Source organism: Melopsittacus undulatus, chromosome 2 (genome assembly GCF_012275295.1).
Source record: "Melopsittacus undulatus isolate bMelUnd1 chromosome 2, bMelUnd1.mat.Z, whole genome shotgun sequence".
Classification (NCBI taxonomy): Eukaryota; Metazoa; Chordata; class Aves; order Psittaciformes; family Psittaculidae; genus Melopsittacus; species Melopsittacus undulatus.
This window is the reverse complement of record NC_047528.1, coordinates 101,299,621-101,320,590: the sequence shown is the minus strand read 5'-3', so window position 1 is coordinate 101,320,590 and position 20,970 is coordinate 101,299,621. Positions and strand designations below refer to the sequence as shown.

At 40.3% G+C, this 20,970-nt stretch overlaps 1 protein-coding gene across 1 annotated transcript; it reads right to left on the bottom strand.

Annotated features, from left to right (window-relative positions):
- Nucleotides 1–6,060: 6,060 nt before the first annotated feature.
- On the bottom strand, nt 6,061–20,536 carry LOC101880000 (cell surface glycoprotein CD200 receptor 1-A). The gene is made up of 6 exons (XM_031051340.2): nt 20,299–20,536; nt 11,741–12,049; nt 10,759–11,010; nt 9,871–9,967; nt 8,788–8,908; nt 6,061–7,251 (listed from the first exon to the last, which is right to left on the bottom strand). Exons 1-6 carry the CDS (start codon nt 20,384–20,386, stop codon nt 7,129–7,131), a joined length of 990 nt encoding a protein of 329 aa, XP_030907200.2. The 5' UTR covers nt 20,387–20,536; the 3' UTR covers nt 6,061–7,128.
- Nucleotides 20,537–20,970: the final 434 nt, after the last annotated feature.

The window sequence follows — 20,970 nt, the reverse complement described above, 5'->3', positions numbered from 1 at the left end:
GAGCTCATCAGCTTGTACAGCTAAACCAGCTGAGCACTGGTCAGTGTGAAGTGGGGAGACCATGGGAAAACACATGCAAACAAAACCCACAGTGCCCTGTGGAAAGTATTTCCTAATAAAAAGACAAGAGACAGTGATTCATTCACTGCTAAGTGACATCTTAAATCAAATACCAAATGACATATTTTTTTTCCCTTAAAAACTCAGTATTATTCTCTGTGAGGATGTTATACACCCTTCTATGACGTGGTGCGAATATGAGGGGTGAAGGACAACTTGCCCATCTAAACTAATTTTGGCAGTTTCAGTTTGATGTTACAATTTTCACTTTCTATTCTGTAACTCTTCAATAAATTTGCAGTTTTTACAGCTTTCTATGTTTGGGCTCTCAAAGGTGGCTGTGCTTTGATGATAAAGCTAATGCTTAGCTTTTACACAGTATCTATCAGAAGTAGAAAACCATGCACTTTCCAGAGTAGGTCAGTATCATTTTTTTATCGTGATTTTTCCTTACTCTTGCAGTTGATCTGTCCTGACTTTTGAATAAGCAAAATGTAGCCCTTGGTGACTGCATTCAGATCACTGCATCCTTATGTCCCTTCATATTTTTGTCTATTTAAAATACTGATGATATTTCAGAGGGGATTAATTAGGTTAAATTTCTAAGTGATGGTGAAGTGCCATTAAGATCTTTGGGTAGGAAGTGCTTACTGACAGGCACAACATCATTGTTCTGCTACAGTATTCTGGACTGCTCTTGAAATACTGATACCAAGCCCAGAGAGCCATGACTCACAGATTGCATCAACCTCAATGGATCAACGAGGTAAAGAGAGCTATTTTTAAAAAGTTCACTTTTCATCAGCTCCCATGCTGCTCTGCTGTGGTACTGGCAGCTCCTACATTTGCAGCATCCTTTTGGTTTTTATATTCCCTACATCAGATTCCACCTTGATAGCAGACCTGTAATGTGCTGAGTTGCTTTCCTGCAATGTGGGTCCTGGAGCTGGAAAAATGCAGCTGCACTGCACTGCAGCCAGTGGTAAACACTCCCAAAACACATGTTCCTGTAGTCATTCATCCATAAGCCACCATCATATAACCTCTCCTAAGGTTCCTAGTGTAGATGTATGCTGGTCCTACTAGCTGTTCTTTGCTGGGATCTCACACCCACCCACTTCCATTTCCAGAAACAGCACAGTGAGGAGCATGATGGATCACACAAGTCCATGCCCAGACTTCTGCTTGGTTTGTGTTTGGATAAATAGCTTTTCACATCCCACAGGTTTGTGTGAACATCTTCAGACCCTTGCAATGTCTGTAATGTGACTTGATACAGAAGCCTCATTTTGGTGGTGTTCAACATTTTCATCAGCATTTCAGCATTGAGAGGTCCCAGTGCTTACAGGGAGAAAAAAAGAAGAAATGGGTGTGCTGAACCGAGGATGGGAAGTGGTTACTCAGCAGAAACATGAAAGGGATTAAAGCATGTGACCATGATGGGATGAAAGCTTTTAAAAAGTATTTGGACCTTGATTTTCCCTGTGAGACAGCCATAAAGGTACAGGGGAAGGGGCAAAGGGTTGGTGAAATAAATGCTCCTGACAGGTGTGTATGCCTCTGTTTTGCTGTGATCAGAAATTCTTGGCCATGTTTCATTGGGTTTTCTCAAGAAAGAAAGGCCCTGCACAGCAGAGTGGTAATACATTTAAAAGGCAGGGCCAGTGTCAAATCTCCTTAGTTTACAAGCCTCTCCCCATCTTAGTTCTTCATGGAAGCTTAAAGTGTGGCCACTCATGCTTTCTACACTGTGCTTTCCCCCAGGTTTTGATCACTCTTACCCACTAGGCTTGTATTCAATGATCTCTCATCCATTTCCTGTTCCTCTCCCCAAAATGAAAGATGGAGTTTAACCTTGATGTAAACTCTCATGTGATGACAAATGATGCCTTAAAAGGATCCCACCTTGACAAAAGCTGTGTAATTTTCTGGATTCTAGGTGATGGATATAAAAGGGAGAAGAGTAGGAAATTTGGACAAAGCTGACTTCAGAGTTTCTTTTATCTAGAATATAAGGACCAGTTTTCTAAACAGAGCACCAATCAAAGCAGATGGTATTCTGCTCTGCTGCTATCCATACTGAGGCCAGGAGTCTGTGGAAGTGAGGGGATGGCCTTTACTGAAGGCGTAGGACATCTTCTAAGGTTTCTAATGCAGATCTGTAGATTTGGTCCTACCAGCACCAGGATTAAGTAGCCCAGACAACCCTGTCCATTGCTGCCTCTCTGCTGGGATCGCACATACACCTACTTCCTGTCATCTTGAAAGAGCAGCCCAGGAGTTAAGGGGACAGTAGGGGCTGCAGAAGGGAATTAGCTGCTCTGTGAGACCCCAGGTAGTAGATAGATTTTGATTCCTATAAAAAGAGGAGAAGAATGATCCCTCCCACTGAGAAGGTGGAGTGCTGAAAAAGGAGAGGAACTCCTGTCTAACCGCAGTCCTTTGAATTCTCATTTACTCCCTTGTCTTCTTCCCAATTTGCCTTTTACGACCCCAGCCCTAGGTATCCTACTGGCTTTTTCCTGTTCTCTTCTCCATATCCTCAGAACCAGCTTAATGTTGCACATTTGAGTGTTGTGTGTGCCACAGAGATATCCCCAACAGTTTCTGAATGAGCTTCTTTGTGAGTAGTGTGTTGGTTTTGTTGATTTTCCTTAGAATTGCATTACTGCTCGATGGTGTCATGCACGGAAAACTGCCTTTTTCTGTGAGAACATAGAATCATAGAATAGTTAGGATTGGAAAGGACCTCAAGATCATCTAGTTCCAACCCCCCTGCCATGGGCAGGGACACCTCACACTAAACCATAACATCCTGTCACAAATGAAGCTCCACGTGTAAGAAAATGAGTCACTAGAATCCCAGATCTAATAAGAGAGCATGTGGAAAACTGATGCTTTTCCTGTGGCAGTGTTTTTCATAAGGTGAGAAGAAACTGTCATCTAGTGGTCATAATAGGTGTTCCTGAATTACAGTTTTCATTTGGATATAGCTGGAATGTTTCTTATGGATGTATTACCTAAAAATGCTGACCTAAATACATATATACTTATATATATACATATATATATATGAGGTTCTGTGAGGTGAAGGAAAAAAACCCAGAATCATTGACGAAGGATTAACAAATATATGACTTTGTGCACCAGGGCTGTGAACCCCCTGTTTTAATCTCTCCCACAATTTACCAGAGTGAGATATCTCCTTCTGCTTTACTGAGCAGCTGTGGGAGGCTGAAGATCAAGATAACTGAAGCTAAAATAAGACATCAAAAGTATTTCTCTTGTTAGACATTTTGATCAGTGCAGTTAGCAGTAATTCCAGTGTGCCCACACCCTAAAAAATGTCATTTTTACTGACCAGGTGTCATTGCAGCAGTTAAGAAAGGATGTTGAAGAAAAGTAATGAGGTACCTTTCTGGAAGCTTATCCAGTTTCCTAACCAAGGAGTGTCCCATCTGAAGTAAATGATAAAAGGCACAAAGTGAATTATTTTCAAACTTAACTTATTGTCAGTGACAGTTGGCATCTCAAAAGATGGCATGTCAAAGAGAAATGTTTGCTCAATAGCGAATGCAAGGGAGAACAGGTTAGGCTATGGAAGTCTTTCTTAGGTATTCACTAGTGAAATATATTCAGTAGTGAAAATTCTTTGCGTAATATTTTCTGTGATCAGGTTTTGGTCTCACTGCATCGATTCTTTCTATGCAAATGTATTTTTTGAGCTTTCTTTCTAGTTATGACTAAATGCATTGCACACTTTTCTTTCCCCACCAGTTAATATGAATCAGTTTTTACTCTGCTCATAAAAGTTTTTGATATTTTTAATATTTCTTTTAATAAATGTTGGGTTTTTAAAAAAAAAAAAAAAAAACAAAACCAAAACATTTATTTAGCATTCCCTTGCCAATGCACTTATTCTCTACATTTGCATGAGGAAATTAATTTTTTATGAGGAAGTCCTTGCTACATCTAGAGGTAGTGACTATGTCAATGCTCATGTGAATGTTATCTGGCTCTAATTTCTATTGCCAATAGGATGAAAGTAGAAGCTGCTGTAGTCATTTTAATTCATAATTGGAAGTAAGCTCGGCAGAACTACAGAGCAGTGACACACTGAACCAGAAGAACTCAGTGGACAGCTATGGTGGACAGCAGGATAAGTAGTAAACTACAACTACGAGTAGGTGATACTGTCAGGAGAATGTAGCTGCAAGTCCTAAAACTTACAGGGCTGCAGAGACAGGGTAATATCTGAAATCCCATTTTTAATGGATTCTGTTGTTAGAAAAGCATTTGAAGCAGATAAGTGATGATATAATGACCTTTCTGCTACAGTTTGCAATCTGATGAATTCTTACATGTTGCTGTAATGGGTGATGAAGGGCTTGACTTTGTTCCCATGAAATAATTTCTGGTGAAGGAGGCCCAAGAATTGATGTTTGTACAGAAGCTGAGTTTGGTCTCAGGATTTGTAATGCATGCATTTTTTAGCACTGCCAGTGCCATCTTAGTCTGAAGGAGGCCTGCTGCACTTCAGTGTGTAGCTGCTCTGCGAATGCACAATAGCACAGAATCTGCTGTCTTGATGTGAGCTTGGTGCTCAGGACTCTCTACAGTCATGAGATAACCATGTTTACAACTGCTCAGTTAGAGCTGGAGTGGCAGCTGTAAATTGTCAAGAGACTGGAATGTGTGTGTGAAGATAAAATATATCAGCACAGGTGGGAGATACAAATTTAGCAAAATTAAATGTTTCAGTGAGAGGTAGCATTGGTAGATGTGGTTAAAGACAAAACCTTTCTTTATGGGAGGAGATAAAAAGCTGCTGACTTTCTTCCTGTGACTTTGCAACATGCTGGGGAGTTTACAGGGCAGGCTTGCCTGACAGCTAAGAGACAGTCAACACAGCACTTTTGCATGGAGGGGGACTACAGTACAATAGCAGCACATTGCAAAGAGAAGTAGCAAGTACACTGATGGAGAAATAAAAGTGCAGGAAGAGACTTTCTCCTCTAGACCTTCTGTAATGTTAGACACAAAGAGCTTATATGTATATGTGTGTATACATAAGACTCCACTCATATTATTTATCACAGTCACAAACCAAAATCTTGTTTTCTGCCCATAGGAGGCCTGAATGTGGAACAAAATAGAGGACAGGAAATAATCAACCAGTTAGCAACTTAGCAACATCCATCTCTGAAACACCTGATCTAGTCCAGGGTAATAGGTCTGTAAAGGATTATAAAACCCTACACCTACACAGCACGTTAGGAGATAGTATGCTTCTGTAAATATAACATATTACATATGAACTGACAAGAATCTACTTTCAAGAGCTGCTGTCTCATAGGATGAACCCCACTTTATGATCACTGAAAAACATAAATGACTTTCCAGTCCACAGAAAAAAAGTCTAAGAACTGATGGCACTCTTGGTTTTGGGTGGGAGAAAGGACATTGGACACTGTTGCACCTATTTTAAGTGGTGAATTGCAGAGGATTAAGACTAAGTTGACTGACTCTTCCTGGTACGTCACTGGAAGCTGAGGTTCCTTTAAACTTGTTTGTAGTTGATTGATATTCATCTTTGATCTCTTCTATTCTAACGTGACATACAGAAATGGTGAAAAGCAATACTTGCATGCTGAGAGCACCTGGACAAAAGTGGTTGCTAGAGTGAGAGTAAATAACCAGTATATATCAGTTTACATGAGTAATACATTTAGGAACTGCAATTAATTTAGAAGTTTGTTATAGTCCCTAGGAGGCTGTCTCAAAAGAAAGCTCTAGCAATGTGTGGCAAAGACACTTCTATGGAGGAAAAATCTATTTCTTCTGATCCTACTATCAGATCAAATACCTGGTCAGTCTTGTAAAATACTTAAATAAGGGGTAGTAAACAGAGATTTACAAATGGATTTCTTTACTTTTACGATAAAGCCTGTTCATACTTTAGCTAATAAGGCATCAAATCAAAAAGTTGAAGAACCGGTAGTATATAGAGAATGATTTATTTGACTTATTCCCAAATGATATTTTGGGAATGTGAGAAGTCACCTCAACATGAGACACATTAAGATACATAAACTAATTTACATACAAAAAAGTGAACTTGCACGTATATTTAAAAGATTATCAATAAAATGTCTAGAAATATGCATGGAAAAAAACTTCAGTTGTGGTAGTTAAAATAAATATGACTAGAATTAGTAAGCATTTTATCTTTTTTCTACATTATTGCACAGTTATAGCAGATATCTTTGAGCTCATCTTAGTTTATGAAATATTTGATGTTTATTTCTGTTAAAAGTAACTTACCAGATTTGAGTAGCATAATTCTTTTACAGTATCTTAATGCCAGTACTCTTAAGGAAGAGAGCAATACCATATCGTGAGAGAATCTTATGGAAAAACAATCATAACAATAATTTGAAATAGAGAATTAACACATTTAGTGGAAATACTGAATATGAACCTAACAAGTAAATTAATACTGGTGAATTCTCTTTCTTAGTGGATGACTTTCTAAATTCATCACTCGTTTCTATTTTCAGAACTAGGGGATTAAAAGTCTTCCCTACCAATATCTTTCACCATTTGAGCTATTCTGTGAGGATCAGTACTGAGGCCACTATGTTAGTAATTCATAAACTAGAAAGAAGTGGCTATTGATTGGAGACTGTTTCATTTTAGTTCAGACATAACACTACTCCAGTCTCTCGAATGTGTGCAACATAGTGTCAAGTGCATCCAAGTAATGCCTAGAAGTGACTGATAAACCTAGGATCTCCAAGGCAAGAACAGCAAAGGGAGGATCACAACAGCTTTTCCAGGAAAAATGATGGGATGGAGTCAGTCGCATTTCCCCAAGGAGTAACAGGAAGCCTGTTTCCTTTCCCAAGAAGGGAAAAAGAACTATACAGACTCCTCAGCAAGCACAGGCATCTGAACAGACATAGGAAGCTATGTCGCCCCAAAATCTGAAGAAATCCTCGGAGAAGCTTCTTTCTATAACCAGTCTTTTATAAAGTGTCTCTCTCCCTTCCAGTGTTGGTGAATCATTCATGTTGCTGGCGACAGTCCTTGTGGCAGGTTCTTCCCCACTGTCAGATCAGACACTGAGTTGTAAATTACGTTTTCCTTCTGCACATAAATAGTGTAAGGTTCCACTTCCATTGTGTCATCCTAGCAAAACAAAACCAAAAACTGTAAATAGTTTGGCAATACCCTGCAAGCTTTTTGTCTGGACTGAAGAATTTAAATGGAAAAGAGTGCTCCCATATTCATTCTTCTTGGCCTCAAGGAAAAAAAGCCTCTATTGCTTTTTCCACCAAAGAACATGTATTGCTGTTTCTATCAAACATGAGGAGGGTAAAGATGAGGTATTGGTTGACTTGCCTCCTTTTCCTCCCATTCTACCTCACTTTGGTCTGAAGAAAAAAAAAATGTATTAGGGTGTGATTCTCTAGAAAAAAACAAATAGTATGCTAGAGTCTAGACAATGACTCTGTCAGCCTGCTATTTCAGTCGACAAACGTGCTAATGAAAGTTGTGTGACGTGACAGCAAGAACACTGGGACTTAACCCATTATTTTTCATTAATGCAAGTGCATCTGTCAGCACCAGCTGGGAGGCAAGGCAGCAGAACAAGAGGAATAAGAATAATAACTAGAATTTACTAAGTCTTTTCAGAAACCAGAACTGAAGCACCTTTTTAAGTTGATGACAGAATGTGAGCCTAGTGCATACAGTAGATGCACAGTTATTCACAATATAGTCTTGACACATCTTGCCTGCGTAGAAATGCTGTTATTTATATTTGGTAGTAGAGAACAGACACTTTTCTTTCTCTTCATTAGGGACTGTAGTGATAGGACAACTGGTAATGGGTTCAAACTTAAACAGGGGGGATTTAGGTTAGATATGAGGAAGAAGTTATTTACTGTGAGGGTGATGAGGCATTCAGGTTGCCCAGAGATGCTGTGGCTTCCCATCCCTGATAGTGTTCAAGACTGGGTTGGATGGGACTTGGAGCAACCTGTCCACTCTTTGGTCCCGTGAAAAGTGTCTCTTCTCATGGCAGGAGGGTTGGAACTGCATGGACCTTTAAAGTCCCTTCCAACTGAAACCATTATAGGATTCTATGAACAGAGACACAGAGCTGATGATTGAATTCTCAGCTACACAGGAAGACTGTAAGGGCACAGGGAGTTCAAGAGTACCAACCAGCTGGCAGCTCAGCAATCTTTCAGTTGTTTTATAAAATGTTTTATCTTGAGTATGGTTTGTTCTTTTGTTGTGGAAAGACCATACAAGGTAGAGAGTGGCCCTCAAAACTTGCACATTATCATTCTGGACACCAAGAGGGATATTCCTTCCCCCCCCCCCCCCCCCCCAGTTTCTGTTTTGTTGTTTCATCCTCTTTTTTACTAAAAGCTTTCTTAGTATTCCACAGCCCACAATACTGCCTCACTTCCTGAGTACAGCAGTTGTGGTCAGTGTATCTCATATGACCAGGGGGATCCCAGTGGTGGGATTCACTCCTTGTTAAGATAAAATATGGCAGTTGCTGAGGAACATGCTTCCAATGTTTGCTCAAAGTCGAAATTATGGTGATGATAAGCTTTGTTTTATCCTGAGATACAGCTAAGAGCACGCATCTGAGATATAGTAGCACATGCTGAATGCAGATTAACAATCTAATGGTTTCCTTTTACTGACCATGTTTTCAGGGCTACCAGAAGATCCATGATTCGTTGATGGTCTAATTTGCATCGTTCTCCTTAACTGTGGGGTTTGCCTGTTTTGGGCAGTTTCAGAAGGTTTGGTTTTGTGGCATGGTCTGTGGAAAAGAAAACAAGTATCAGATCAAATTCCCTCCTAAATCCTAGGTTGTGCTGGATCACAGACTGTTTTCTTTGATCACAAGCTTATGAAACATTTCTTTTTCTTGTCATCAAGAATAAAACGATAAAGTCTTCTCATGTCTCTCGCTCCTTGACTTTTGACCCTGATATTATGGCACCCTGACTTTCCTTAGAGGTCTTTTTCTCATGTTTGTGTGTTTGTGGGAGCTTAAGCACAAAGTAGAAGTGGAAGATTTAAAATCAAAGTCTTCTGGAAGGTTGTACAATTTGCAGTTACGATGAACTGATTCTTCACCTTGAGGAAGAAGGTTTGGGAGAAAAAAACAGGTTTGGAATAGGGGAAGGAGGGAGCATAGCCGAGGTTTTCGGTACAGGTGCTAATTCAGCCTTTCTCTGCAAAAATGACTTCTGTAGTTTTTCTTTGGAACTGCTCCTTCCTCCATAGCAAATCCTAATGGGGCTGGAATCCGGCTTCAGCCAGGGAGCTTTTTCACAAATACAGACACAGTCTGCTGCCCCTTCTGCTGATATGGCAGGATAGCACCGGTCAGTCCTCTGGCACTTGGTAGAAATTAACAGGTAGCAGAACCAACCCCCTGGTGTGAGCAAGAGAGACACTGACAGACTGTCACAGTATTTGAAGAACAGCTGTAATCTCCCAGTTTCCTATTAGAATGAAGAAGTCCCCCTTATTCTAGCAGGCAACAAAATGAGGATCCTCTGCCAACTTCTGCCTGTTTATATTTTACTCTGTTTCATTACTGAGTGAAGATGTGTGCAGTGGACAGTGCTTGCAATATGGAAATATTTGATATAGTTAATTCGGTTATTTATAGCAGCACAGACCAACAGAATCATACGATTTCAAGACACAGACAATACTTAAAGATTTCTTCTAGCATTAGACAATCTTTCCTTACCTCCCTATCATACATACCTGTTGCCACGGAGCTTAAAAGTGTAAATGACAGCCATGAAGCTTAAAACGCTCAGGAAACAAAGAACAATGGAGGCACGCATGATAAAGCTGTTCTCTAAACACAAAAAAAGTTAGTTATATCTTCTCACTGCTCAGTTTCTTTATTATTTCTGTATAAGATTAAAACTGCATTAGCATATACATACATTTTCAGCATGCCTGTAAGATAAATATAATCCCCTCCAGCAGAAGGGAAAGTCAGTAATGAAACTTGTCTCAGAAACACAAATGGAGTTTCCATCAAAACCAGAAGCAGATCCCACGAGTCCTCCAGTGCACACTTAGGTTGTTTTTTCACTAAGCCACACCTGAGCTCCTTTCAAGGACTCAGTGTATCTCAGTGCTGCAACTTGTTTAGTTCTCAAAGCAGAATCAAAAAGCAAAAATTAGAAAGAAATGTCATCCAGTGTCAGGCAGTCCCAACTTGGAATGAATTGATCTATTTGTTTCATCTGGCCACACAAGGGTTGGTTCTCTTTCTCTCACCATGACCTGAGCAAGAGACTTTACATTTTCGTCTAAAAAATGTTGCTGCTGTTCAGCTTCCAAGTGATTATTTTAACACTAAGGTCATGACTGCTTTGTTTGTGATTCCAACATTTCCACTACAAAGCAAATACTACCACATTCATGTATATCACTCTTAGGGAAGAAACCGTTAGTGTCTAGAACACGAACAAGTTCGTGATGTTTCTGGGCAAAGGCAGTTAGGGATGGTACTCTTGTCTATATAGGATTTCACTGAAGGTTTCTGTAGTTTTACAAATTTTCCTTCCTAGAACGAACAAGAGTGTGCACAGGAGGCTAAACAAGGTTTGAATGCTGAATGCACAAAGGGAAGCTCACCTGATGGTTGACAGGCTATGGAGTTGCTCTGGTTCCCAGCTGGGTGGGACATGAAGCAGGTTGCATTAGTCACATTGCTACCATGTGCTGTGAACTTGCTGACAACAGTCACTGTCCCGTTGTCATGGCCTTCTTCCCTGGGGGTAAAGCTGCTCTCCAGGACCCAGGAGATCCGAGCAGCCGGCTTCCCTGCCACTGCCTCACACACGGGGTTTCCATGGTCATCGCAATACAGGGTCAGCCTTGGGGGGACTGCAAAGCATCAGGAAGAGGAGTTGCATAGAGTTAGTTTGCTGCAGCTGGGATAGGAAGTTCTTGTTCTGTACCCAAAGTGAACAGGGGGAAAAGAGGAGAAGGACATTGGAGGTGCCATGTCGTTACAGCAACATGGGCCAAAGACACAAGAGACAAAGTCTGTGCCTCTTTTTTCCTTTTGGGCAGCTCTTGCCCATTCAGGTGAGTTACCACAGCCATGCATCATTAGAGGAGGTATCCCTGGACATTGTGGTAGAGAATTATGCCAACTACAGGGCTGAATTAGACTTTCATCCTAAGCAGCCATTGTACACATGGTTTAAAATGTATCTGAACGTATCTGAACATGTTTGATAGAGCAGCTCAGCCCTTGGAATTATTACTCTCATATACTTTAGTTCTCTTAAGTTAGTGCATTAAGGATTGATTGTACAGGGTAACTGGAAGTATATGCAGAATGCTCTTTTAGTGTATTGGAAATTGCTTCATACCTATCATTTCTAACTAGGCAGTGGAAAAATGGGAAGTAGAAGGGAGAAAAGTATTGGGAAATAAGGAGAAGAGTGACACACCATTACAATCAGTGAAATGCATGACAGTTTATCCCAGCAAGAAGATACCTCTTCTTACAGCACACGTCCTCTCGTGCATGGAGAGAAGAGGTTTGTACATCCAGGCCCATACCTGGTTCTCCGGAGATCTGTAAAATGAGGAAGGAGCCCCTTACCCAGCACAATCAGGTGGTATGTCTCATGGAAATTCCCTTCCGTTGATACTACTTCACAGACGTAATTTCCCTCGTGGGCTATTCCCACTTGTTGTATCTCAAGGGCAGGGTCCTGATCTGGTCTGAACTTCCAGTTCATGCTGTCGCTGCAGTTGGTTCTGTCTGTCTTGTTCTGATCGCTCCTGTATCCCAAGGTGCAGGGGCCTCCAACCTTGGGGCTAATTTTCCATGTTACCATAGTTCTATTTGATTTGGTAGGGCAGGTGAGCACAGAGCTGCTACCTACTGTCACTGACACTCTTTTGTTTCCTGAAGGAGAGAAAGAAGGAGAGAGGATGGGTGAGAAGGTGCCCAGCGATGTCACGCATAGCCCTGGAGTTCTGGTCTGTGATTCACAGGAACATGCTGGTGTGAGGCTCTGTCTGCACTTATCTGCAAGTTGTCTGTCATCTGGTATTATAGCTGTGGATTATGGAGCTAGTGGCCTATCACAGCCTACCCTCCCAATACTGTCAACTGATTTCCCACTGAGGCTCATGTTAGGGGATAAGACAGATAGTGGAGGAAGACCCTGCTTCTGCCCATTGTCTTAAGCAATTCAGCACCTGAATAGTGTGCTTCTGTTGGCAAGGTTGCTCACAGGGCTGTCACCACTTACAGGCTGAAATTACAGAAATGTAACTATTGCATTTGGCCACATGATAATGACTTTTCTGTGGAACTATTGCACCAGTGAAGTAAGCAACTTTTACTTCTGCATTCATACAAAATCCAGCACTGCTGGCAGAGGCCTACACCCCCCAGATATGACCACAGTATAAATAACAGTGATGGAGCTTGTGGGGGAGGAAAGGTTTTTGTCTTACGTGTCAGGGGTGTCTTTTTATTTTCTGAATCTTTGTGAACATATACATTCACAGTATGACTGTATACAGCGTGTACCTGTGCATTCACACCATGACTGTACTGGTTTTACTGCAGTGATCCCCACAGGATATGAATGTAAGTTCCACGCATCTTTGTGCCAGATATGCAGCTGTGAACATGTGAAATATCCCATATCCCTGTGCCTCTTGCTGGTGAGGCTAAGATTGCAGAGAAACTTTACTCAATTGATGTATCAATTCTGTGGATTCTGTAGCAGTGTCTTGTTCTTGAATTCTGGTTTGCATTTGCTTAAAAACATTTTCTATTTTATTTTCTTTCTATGACACTGACTCTTCTTTTAGCTTTTAAAAGATGACTCTTGCTTGAAGTCAGGCACAATACCTCCTGTCTTTATCTTTTCATGATCCATGAACTAGATACTTGAAGCCAAATGCCGGTATAGAAAAGCTGGGACCTAGTCCTTTGCTCCTTTTTGAAAGTTATCACACTGGCCATTGAAAGAGCTGACCCACTATTATGGCTCATCTGTGTGCTGTTTGTTCAAGACAAGTTACACCCATGGGGTTGCCTTTAATTTATTTATTTGTTTTGTTTTTTTCTTAGGGGTCCCCCAATTACTTATCCAAGAAACTGATCTGCCTGGGTTTTCTTTTTCCATGAACTTGCAGAACTGATTCTCTTGCACATATTGGACATCAGTCATGCTTGCTCTTTTTATATTGATCAGATCTGGGACCCCTTTGAATGAAGACATTTCCAAGCCTAGACCTTGCTCCTGCAGGCTGATACGTAGCTACAATATTGCTCCACACTACACCATACAGTGCTGTAATGTATTAGTTACTCCAGCTGTGTAACGTGTGTATCAGAGTGTAATTCTGAGAAGGTTGTTTGTTTTGCTGTTTTGTTGGGTTTTTTTTTTTTTCTGGTAGAAAATGAAAATTAGGTGGGGATAATATTTCACTGAAGCATCCACTTCCCATTTTTATTAAATATAGGAAATAATACTTAGCTTCCTGCTTCTCAGCACTGCCAGGATTCAATCCAAGCACAGCTGAAGAAGAAAAGTCTATTCACACCATTTTCTGTTACCTGAATTACCCACCAGTGCCACAAATGCTGTTTCCTTAATTCAAGTGCCAATGGTGTTCTGTGATGCTGTATCACACTGGAAGTGTTTTCAAATGACAAGGTTTTTCTACTTAACGGCATTTCAAGGTAACATGAGGTATGCATTTTAAACTCAGATGATTTTACCAGGAGAGTAACTGGAAGAGTTACCAGAGTAACTGGAAGAAGCCTTTTGTTTCATGATGGTTTCTGGATGTTTGTCCTATGATTATCTCTGAAAATTGTAGAATAAAGTGTTTCCTCTCCTAGTTTAACACTGCTGAGAGCCTCAGAGCACGGAGTTATGCCACCAGTATGGCTGACCTCATCTGAAAATGCAGACCTAAGCATTCAAACAGCCTGTGTGCTGGGGCTGGGGTTTTTGGATAATGTTTGCAAATGCTGCTCATGAGTGACAATGGTGTGCGTATTTAACTGTGTGCACTTGCATTTACATATTAAAGTACTACCATTTTACTTGTCTTTCAACTCTGCATCTCCTAAGCAGCAATATACAAGTTCCCTAACATAACAGCTTGTGTGCTTCAAGACTGTAAAGAAAGAGGGAGCAAAGGCAGTGCTTCCTGCTATGTCTTTCTTTCATACTCTCCCCTGAATAAATCAGGTACCATTCACTTCAAAAGATAAGCCACATCAGTCAGCTTAAAATCTGCTGAATCACGTTTAAATGCAATATTAATTTTACAATACAGTTGTAGAGGGATTCTGAATTCCTCTGTATCATGTTCTTTTTCTCAGACCATCTCTGCACCACTGTTTTTTGGAAGGGTGCTTTACTGTAAAATGGCTAAGAGTTGCTAAAGTATCCTCTGTAATAGCTGATTAGTTTATGACCAATGCATTAGGGCATATATGCCATACACATCAGCATTTGTATATTCAAGCAGCATCTCGAAAACAAGCCAGTACATTGCACTGATACTTCTCTCAAGGTGAAATCCCATGTTATATCTGAGCTGAACTCACAGCTTGCTGTAGCTGAAAAAGGGGATAACCAGTGCAGCAAAGGCCTCACTCTCTGTGGGCTTGAAAAGAACAAGAAACCTGAAGAGGTGTGAGCTGTCAACCTCATATCAGTGCAGTGATAACCACAGGACAGTCATCAAATGTCAGTACCGTTATCTATCTCATTGTATGTGAGAGAGATGGAATGAAGGATCATATATCTATATATTTATTGTAAAGAACCCCTCATTTCCAGTCTCATTCTTCACAATTGGGTGGACTCTGAAAAACTGCAACCATTTTTTCTGTTAGCCAGAAGGAGCAACCAAAGCTCAGGAGCCAGAAATGTGTGCTGTTTGTCACACTGATGTAGAAAATAGGTGAGTTAGATTGCAGGAGTTCTGTACAGCTCCAGGCTGAGCCATTCTACTTTGGTTATGGATGCAAACCTATCATGAGCAGGTTCCACCTTGGAGGCTCATCTGACAGGTGGGTAGGGTAGGAGGCCTTTAGACTGAGGTCTTCCAATTTGACTCCAGCCCCCCCGGAGGTCATCTGATTATAATACCAGTAATATTATGCCGTCCCTCATTGTTTCTTCTTGACTACTGAAGATTTTAAGCCATGTCTGAGGAGGTTCTCAAGCACTGTTGAGTGCACATTCCAATGCACTTTCAGATTCCACTTTTACGTTTGAAAATATCCTCTCTCAGAAAAAAAAGCCACAGTTGAGGAGTTCATATTTTTGTTTCAGAAATGTGCTGTTTACTGTTGTCATGTTAAAATCACTGTAATTGAAAAGGCTGTGAGAAAGACTTTTCTCTACCCTTTGTGTTTGACAGCTCTAGTAGATAACTATTTGCATGAGTTCCTTTGCAGTGTCTCCTATTCAGTGGTTTTTTCTGCATTTCAGAGTCTTTCTCACAGTAAAATGAGAAACAAAGATTTTAAAAACAGGAAAGTCTGATTGCGAAGCTACTAAAATTTTCAGGGGAATCACTGCAGAATCAGAGATAGCTATGCAGCTTAAAGGGCTTTTGATTCCTTTCAAGTAGGAAAGATTTCCAGTCTCTCTTTGTAGCAGGTTTTAACCTACAGTACAACTTTTTGCTGCCCCCAAAATGACTCAAGTTCCATGACAACCTCTGCAGAAATTTAGCTGGTTTTCACACTATTTTACTTTCTCAGACATAATCCTATTGTGTCTTTATTTCTTACAGTAAAAGTCTACCACAGTTTTCTAGTGCATCTCTGCCCTCCCTCTGCAGATTGTGGCATATTAATCTCAGAGATATAATGAACTGAAACAATGATCATACCACAAGCAAATGACTAACTGTATCTTGGAATTAATATGAGTCATAGCAAGTCATTATCAAAAAGGCCGTACCGGATGCTTAGAAGAGGTCAGATACAACAAGCTAAGCTCTGCATCTGCTTTGCCCTTCCACAGAGTGACTGTTCCACCTAGCAAGGCTGTCTGGAATTAAGTGAAAGATAAACAGATAGAAGTGCTTTGTACTAGGGTGGGGATTGCTTAAGTACTCACAGTTTACTCATGGTTGCTTTGTGGCTCTGAAAATGTAGCCACAACAACACAAGACAGAGAAAATAAATGCTGTGTGTTAGGTGAGTAGTAAATAGAGTACTCTGATTTCCATGGTAGAAATACATGAACTAGCTGGCCTGAGCTCGTATGACTGTTTCTTGAAGCTACGATCACAGCTTTTTTCAGTATGGTCATATCTTAAAGAGGTTTAGTTTCCTATTCACACTCATCCATAATCATTATTATTCCTAGAAAATATCTCCTCTTCCCATTTCAATGCACTGATGTAAGGGTCTTTTCTGAGGTTTTATTTCTACCCTCACATAGATGGCCTATGTCTCAATGTAAACATGACTTCATAAAAAAAGGGATGGGTACAATTCTTTAATGAAGGAATTAGCTGGTGTTTAAATAATGTGTTAGAGTCATCCATCTTGCAGAACAAACACTGTTGGCCAAATCCTCAACTGATAATAAACCATCACTGAATTTAACAAGCTGTCACATACTATATCAGTCTGGCTGTAAACTTCAAACTTCGTATAGCAGCTTCTCTGTGCAAAGTAAGTAGATCTTTGTCCTGGAATGGGTGAAGGGAAAAGAGATTTACACTGGATGTCAAAGTGCCTTGGGTAGTATTTCTTTCAGTAGCATTATGACACCATGTGTAATGAAGTACAAAGGCTCCCTATTTCTCAGTATAGAAACAAACGCAGAATGGTTTATAACATTTTATATTTGTCTTGCATGCTGAACTTGGACTTTTACTCTCTTCCTAATGAGAAGAATAAGAAAAAAAAATGTGCTGTTTGTGCTTAAGTGGTGTTTTTCTGCTATTCTAAACAATAATAGATCATTGACTCTAAAAAGTAGGTTGCATGCCCTCTTTTTCATACTTAGCAGAGAGCGGATGAGGGACAGTGTGAAAATATGCTTATGATCTCACTTTTATTTGGTTAAAATCTGTTATACTTTGCTTAGTGCTTAGCTTTAACACAGTACTTCCTAGCACTTTCTTACTCACTATGAAGATAAGGCAGCATAAGAAGATTCTCTACACTCTTTTCTTATGAATTATTGTATACAAAACATATCAACTTTGAATTTTATGTAGCATGTACTTCTACAAATGCATTACAAATTAAATAAGATCTGCTTTGTGGTCATAGAGAATGTGGTCAGCTTCCAAGACTGAACTTCTTTGTTTCCATGGTTACGAAACTAGACACATTCAGATACTGGTTTGGACCACAGCAAAGTAAAATATTAATGTCACAAGGACTTGCTTTGAAGATTGTACCAGGGCAATTTAGATCTCTCCTGAGAAAAATTTTTTGCTTAATTTAATAATACAGAATTCTGGTTTAAGCATTTGGGGGAGAAACCCAGGCTGTTTGGATTCAGGTATTTTTAAGGTAAAAGAAGTCAGAATTATTCCAGCACATTAACCCAAAGGCACAGCAAAGAAATAGTGAAATTAAGACAAATGTGAATTTGTCAGAATAGGTTTTTAGGCTATGATTTTTTGTATCCAGATCAAGATTCCAGTAAACTAGAATAGGTGGCAAGAGAGACAGGAGCAGTGAAACACAGTAGATGTGAGAAAATAAAAGGCAAAGAGAATTTACAACTTGTGTTACGGAAAGAAATGAAATGAAAGCAGTAACATTCAAGAAAGTTATGTATGTAGGTAAACTTGAACACTAGCCAGGTAGCTCTGCAACTCCGCTTCTATTCACCTCATACACTCTTAATTCCAGCACTGATGCAATGCCACTGACTTCAGTTTTTTACTCTTGATAAAAACCACAGAGAATCACGTCATTACTGACAATGGATGTCTTCATCTTCCTCTGAAGCACTTGGGCATATCTGTTGTCACAGGATACAAATGCAGATGCAGGACTTACACAGTTTGACATTGCAAATGTTAATCCAATAAAAAGAGTTTTTTTGCATGAACTTGTCATGGAAGGTCTTGCCCTCCCTTATCCCCTTTTTTCTGGAGTATGCACACAACCACCTTTGTTAGACCACAGAAGTCTTCAGAGCGATATGAAAACTGCTTTGAGTCTATTCCACTGCTGCTTTTATGGGGATTGTCACAGGAGAACTGTTAGTACAGATCATGCACCAGCAGCTTCAGTAGCATATTATGCAGCTTTCTTTGTGGACAGATGTAGATATGACAATCATAAAGTGACCTCAGCCTTGCTTCTGAGCTGCCCCCTATGAAGTTGTTTAAACCAAACCACACAAACCAACATGTTAAGGAAATGTTAAGGAAAATGCTAATGCAGGTGAAGTCTGGTTGCACACAACAATTTCTGCATGACCTTATTTCATTCAGAACAGCTTGCCCTAGTCTTCACTGTAGTTCCTTCTGAGCTTCATACAATCAGATCCTCAGATAGAATACACACATTGACACCTTTAGCCTGTGGTCTCTGAAGAAAAAACTGAACCGTACATCTTGCTCAGAACAGCCACCCTAATATTGAAGGAAGCATGTTTAAGAGCAGTGTTAGCTAAAAACTTCCCATCAAATGTGGGCTGCTTTTTATCTGGGGGAGCGGGTGTGAAACTAGATTTTAACTGAACATCTTTCCTAGTTATTTGAAGAGGAATATCATTAATTCACCAAGACATCAAAGAGTTAAAATCCAATTACATTTTAGGTGGAAAAAAAAAAAACAACACCCCTCCAAAACCCCAAAATATTTGGCATTGGATTCTTTTTAATATTTACAGAAAAGTCTATCTAAAAAATAATTTTTGTCAGTAAGATTCCCCTTTGTCTCACCCATTTTCTTCAATATTTTGTGAAATGTCCATCCTCCTTTACTTTTTGAGCAGCTGTATTAAAAATACATAGACTGTCTCTGATGCTACCAGAATCAGGTATGACCCTGAATGGGTTCCTCAGTATTCTTCTGATATAGCTATTTACCTACAGAACTGGGACAGGTTTTCTACCTCCAGTGTACTTGTTGTGAGTTTATTGATGCCATGTTTAATAATGTTTGTAAAGCATTTCATTTTTTTTCCCTAATGGATAGCACTGAGGTGACCATTTTGGATCCCTCATTTGGTCAGCTAAATGCACTATATATGGGTGTTCCCTCACTGCCAACAATGACTGCATCAGCTTTTCTTTAAAATATGACCAAGGAGCCATTTTCACTTTCTGGAAAAGTGGAATGGAATAACCCATGTCCACGCAGTTTAGTTCCACCTGTCCATAATAAGAATGCTATTATTCAGAGATGTCTCTGCTTTAATTTGGATCTCACAGACCTCTCTGTCTTCTCCCTCTATACAGAGACAGTTTAGCTTTCTGGAACTGCTGCTCAAGTCTCTAGTTCCATTACCAAGTCCCTGGATTGCTGTGTGGTGTCTGAAATAACATAAACTCTAGAAGTGCAAATGGGAGACATAAACTGCTATAGCTAAAACTAAGTCAACTACACTACAAGATGGGGATACAAAGGCTTAGGAGTGCCACTGTCTTTGGCACAGAAGTCTTTCCCGTTCTTAATCCTGCCCATGCCCATTAGCCTTAGAATGAAATTCCAGAAACTGCTCGCTAGTGTTACTCTGTCACTGATCTTCCACTGCTCCTCAAAAAGATGCAAGTTATCCCTGCCATATTTCAGAGTACCCTGCAGCCTGTCTTCAGCAGAAACTAAACAGCCAAAAGCTTCAAGTTCACAAACAGTTTCCTGGGCATATTTTTAATATGTCAAATGGATCAGTTTCTCAGATCATGTGGATTTAGAGACTATCTGTGACAAAAAATACGTGCCCAGATAAGGTTCACAAAATAACTGCCTACATGAAAGTCACGGATATAATGCCTGGCCCTCCTGTGACCACTAAGAAAAGAAGAGCAGGAGAAGGTATTGGGGAAGCATTGTTTCAGTTGTGCTCCACAATTTTTAGCAATTAAATTCACAGCATTAACAATAGTCTTTATGGAAGAAAGTGTCTGCACATATTTCCCTTTGTTCCATCCTGATGGCTGATTGGTCCCAGTTAGACTTACCTACTGTTCTTGTGACCTTGGTGATGGTGAGCAACATAAAAACACACACAGTCTTCCCAGCAATATTCATGTCGGCTCCTGCTTTCATGGCCCCCCTTCAGCCTAGCTGTGGTCATGGGGAGTGTTTCTTGCCTGCCAGTGCATCCTCAGCAGCCAATGTCAGTGTCTGCTTTCCCCCTTTCCCACTCCTCTCCTCTAGCTGTGCATGCTCCTGATCGACTGGCTCCTCAAAGCTGGAGAGGTTCCTCCTTCTGACTTCTCACAGCACTAGGCTTCCTGTGCAGAGAGCCTAGGCGAACGCTGAGGAAACAGACTGAATAAGTCTGCCTTCCGTTCATTGGCTCTCCTCAGGAGGCTGATGAGTGAAGATAAACCTTGCAGCAGAGCTCAGAGGGGGTAAAAGCAGAGGAGATTATTCAAGGCTGAGTTTAATATCAAAAAGGAAATCTTAGTCTTGGGAAGCTAGAGGGAAACTTACTCGTCATAGTCGTCACTACTACGACTACTGCTACTACTTCTTTGTCACTTCTTTGTCACTGCCTCCAAGGAAATTCCTCTGCATATCTGCCTCGAAAAAATAAGCAGTCTCAAGTCTTCTCTGTAAGTGACATTTTCAATGATTTCTCCCTTCAGTAGCTAACTAGCTACTGACTGCATAGTTCTCACTGTGAA

Coding starts and splice junctions, on each gene's coding strand:
- LOC101880000 (XM_031051340.2), bottom strand. CDS start 20,386: ATGAAAGCAGGAGCCGACATGAATATTGCTGGGAAGACTGTGTGTGTT. Junction 11,011..11,740: donor ATACCACCTGATTGTGCTGG/GTAAGGGGCTCC, acceptor GATGCTTTGCAG/TCCCCCCAAGGCTGACCCTG. Junction 7,252..8,787: donor CTGGTAGCCCTGAAAACATG/GTCAGTAAAAGG, acceptor TTGTTTTGCTAG/GATGACACAATGGAAGTGGA.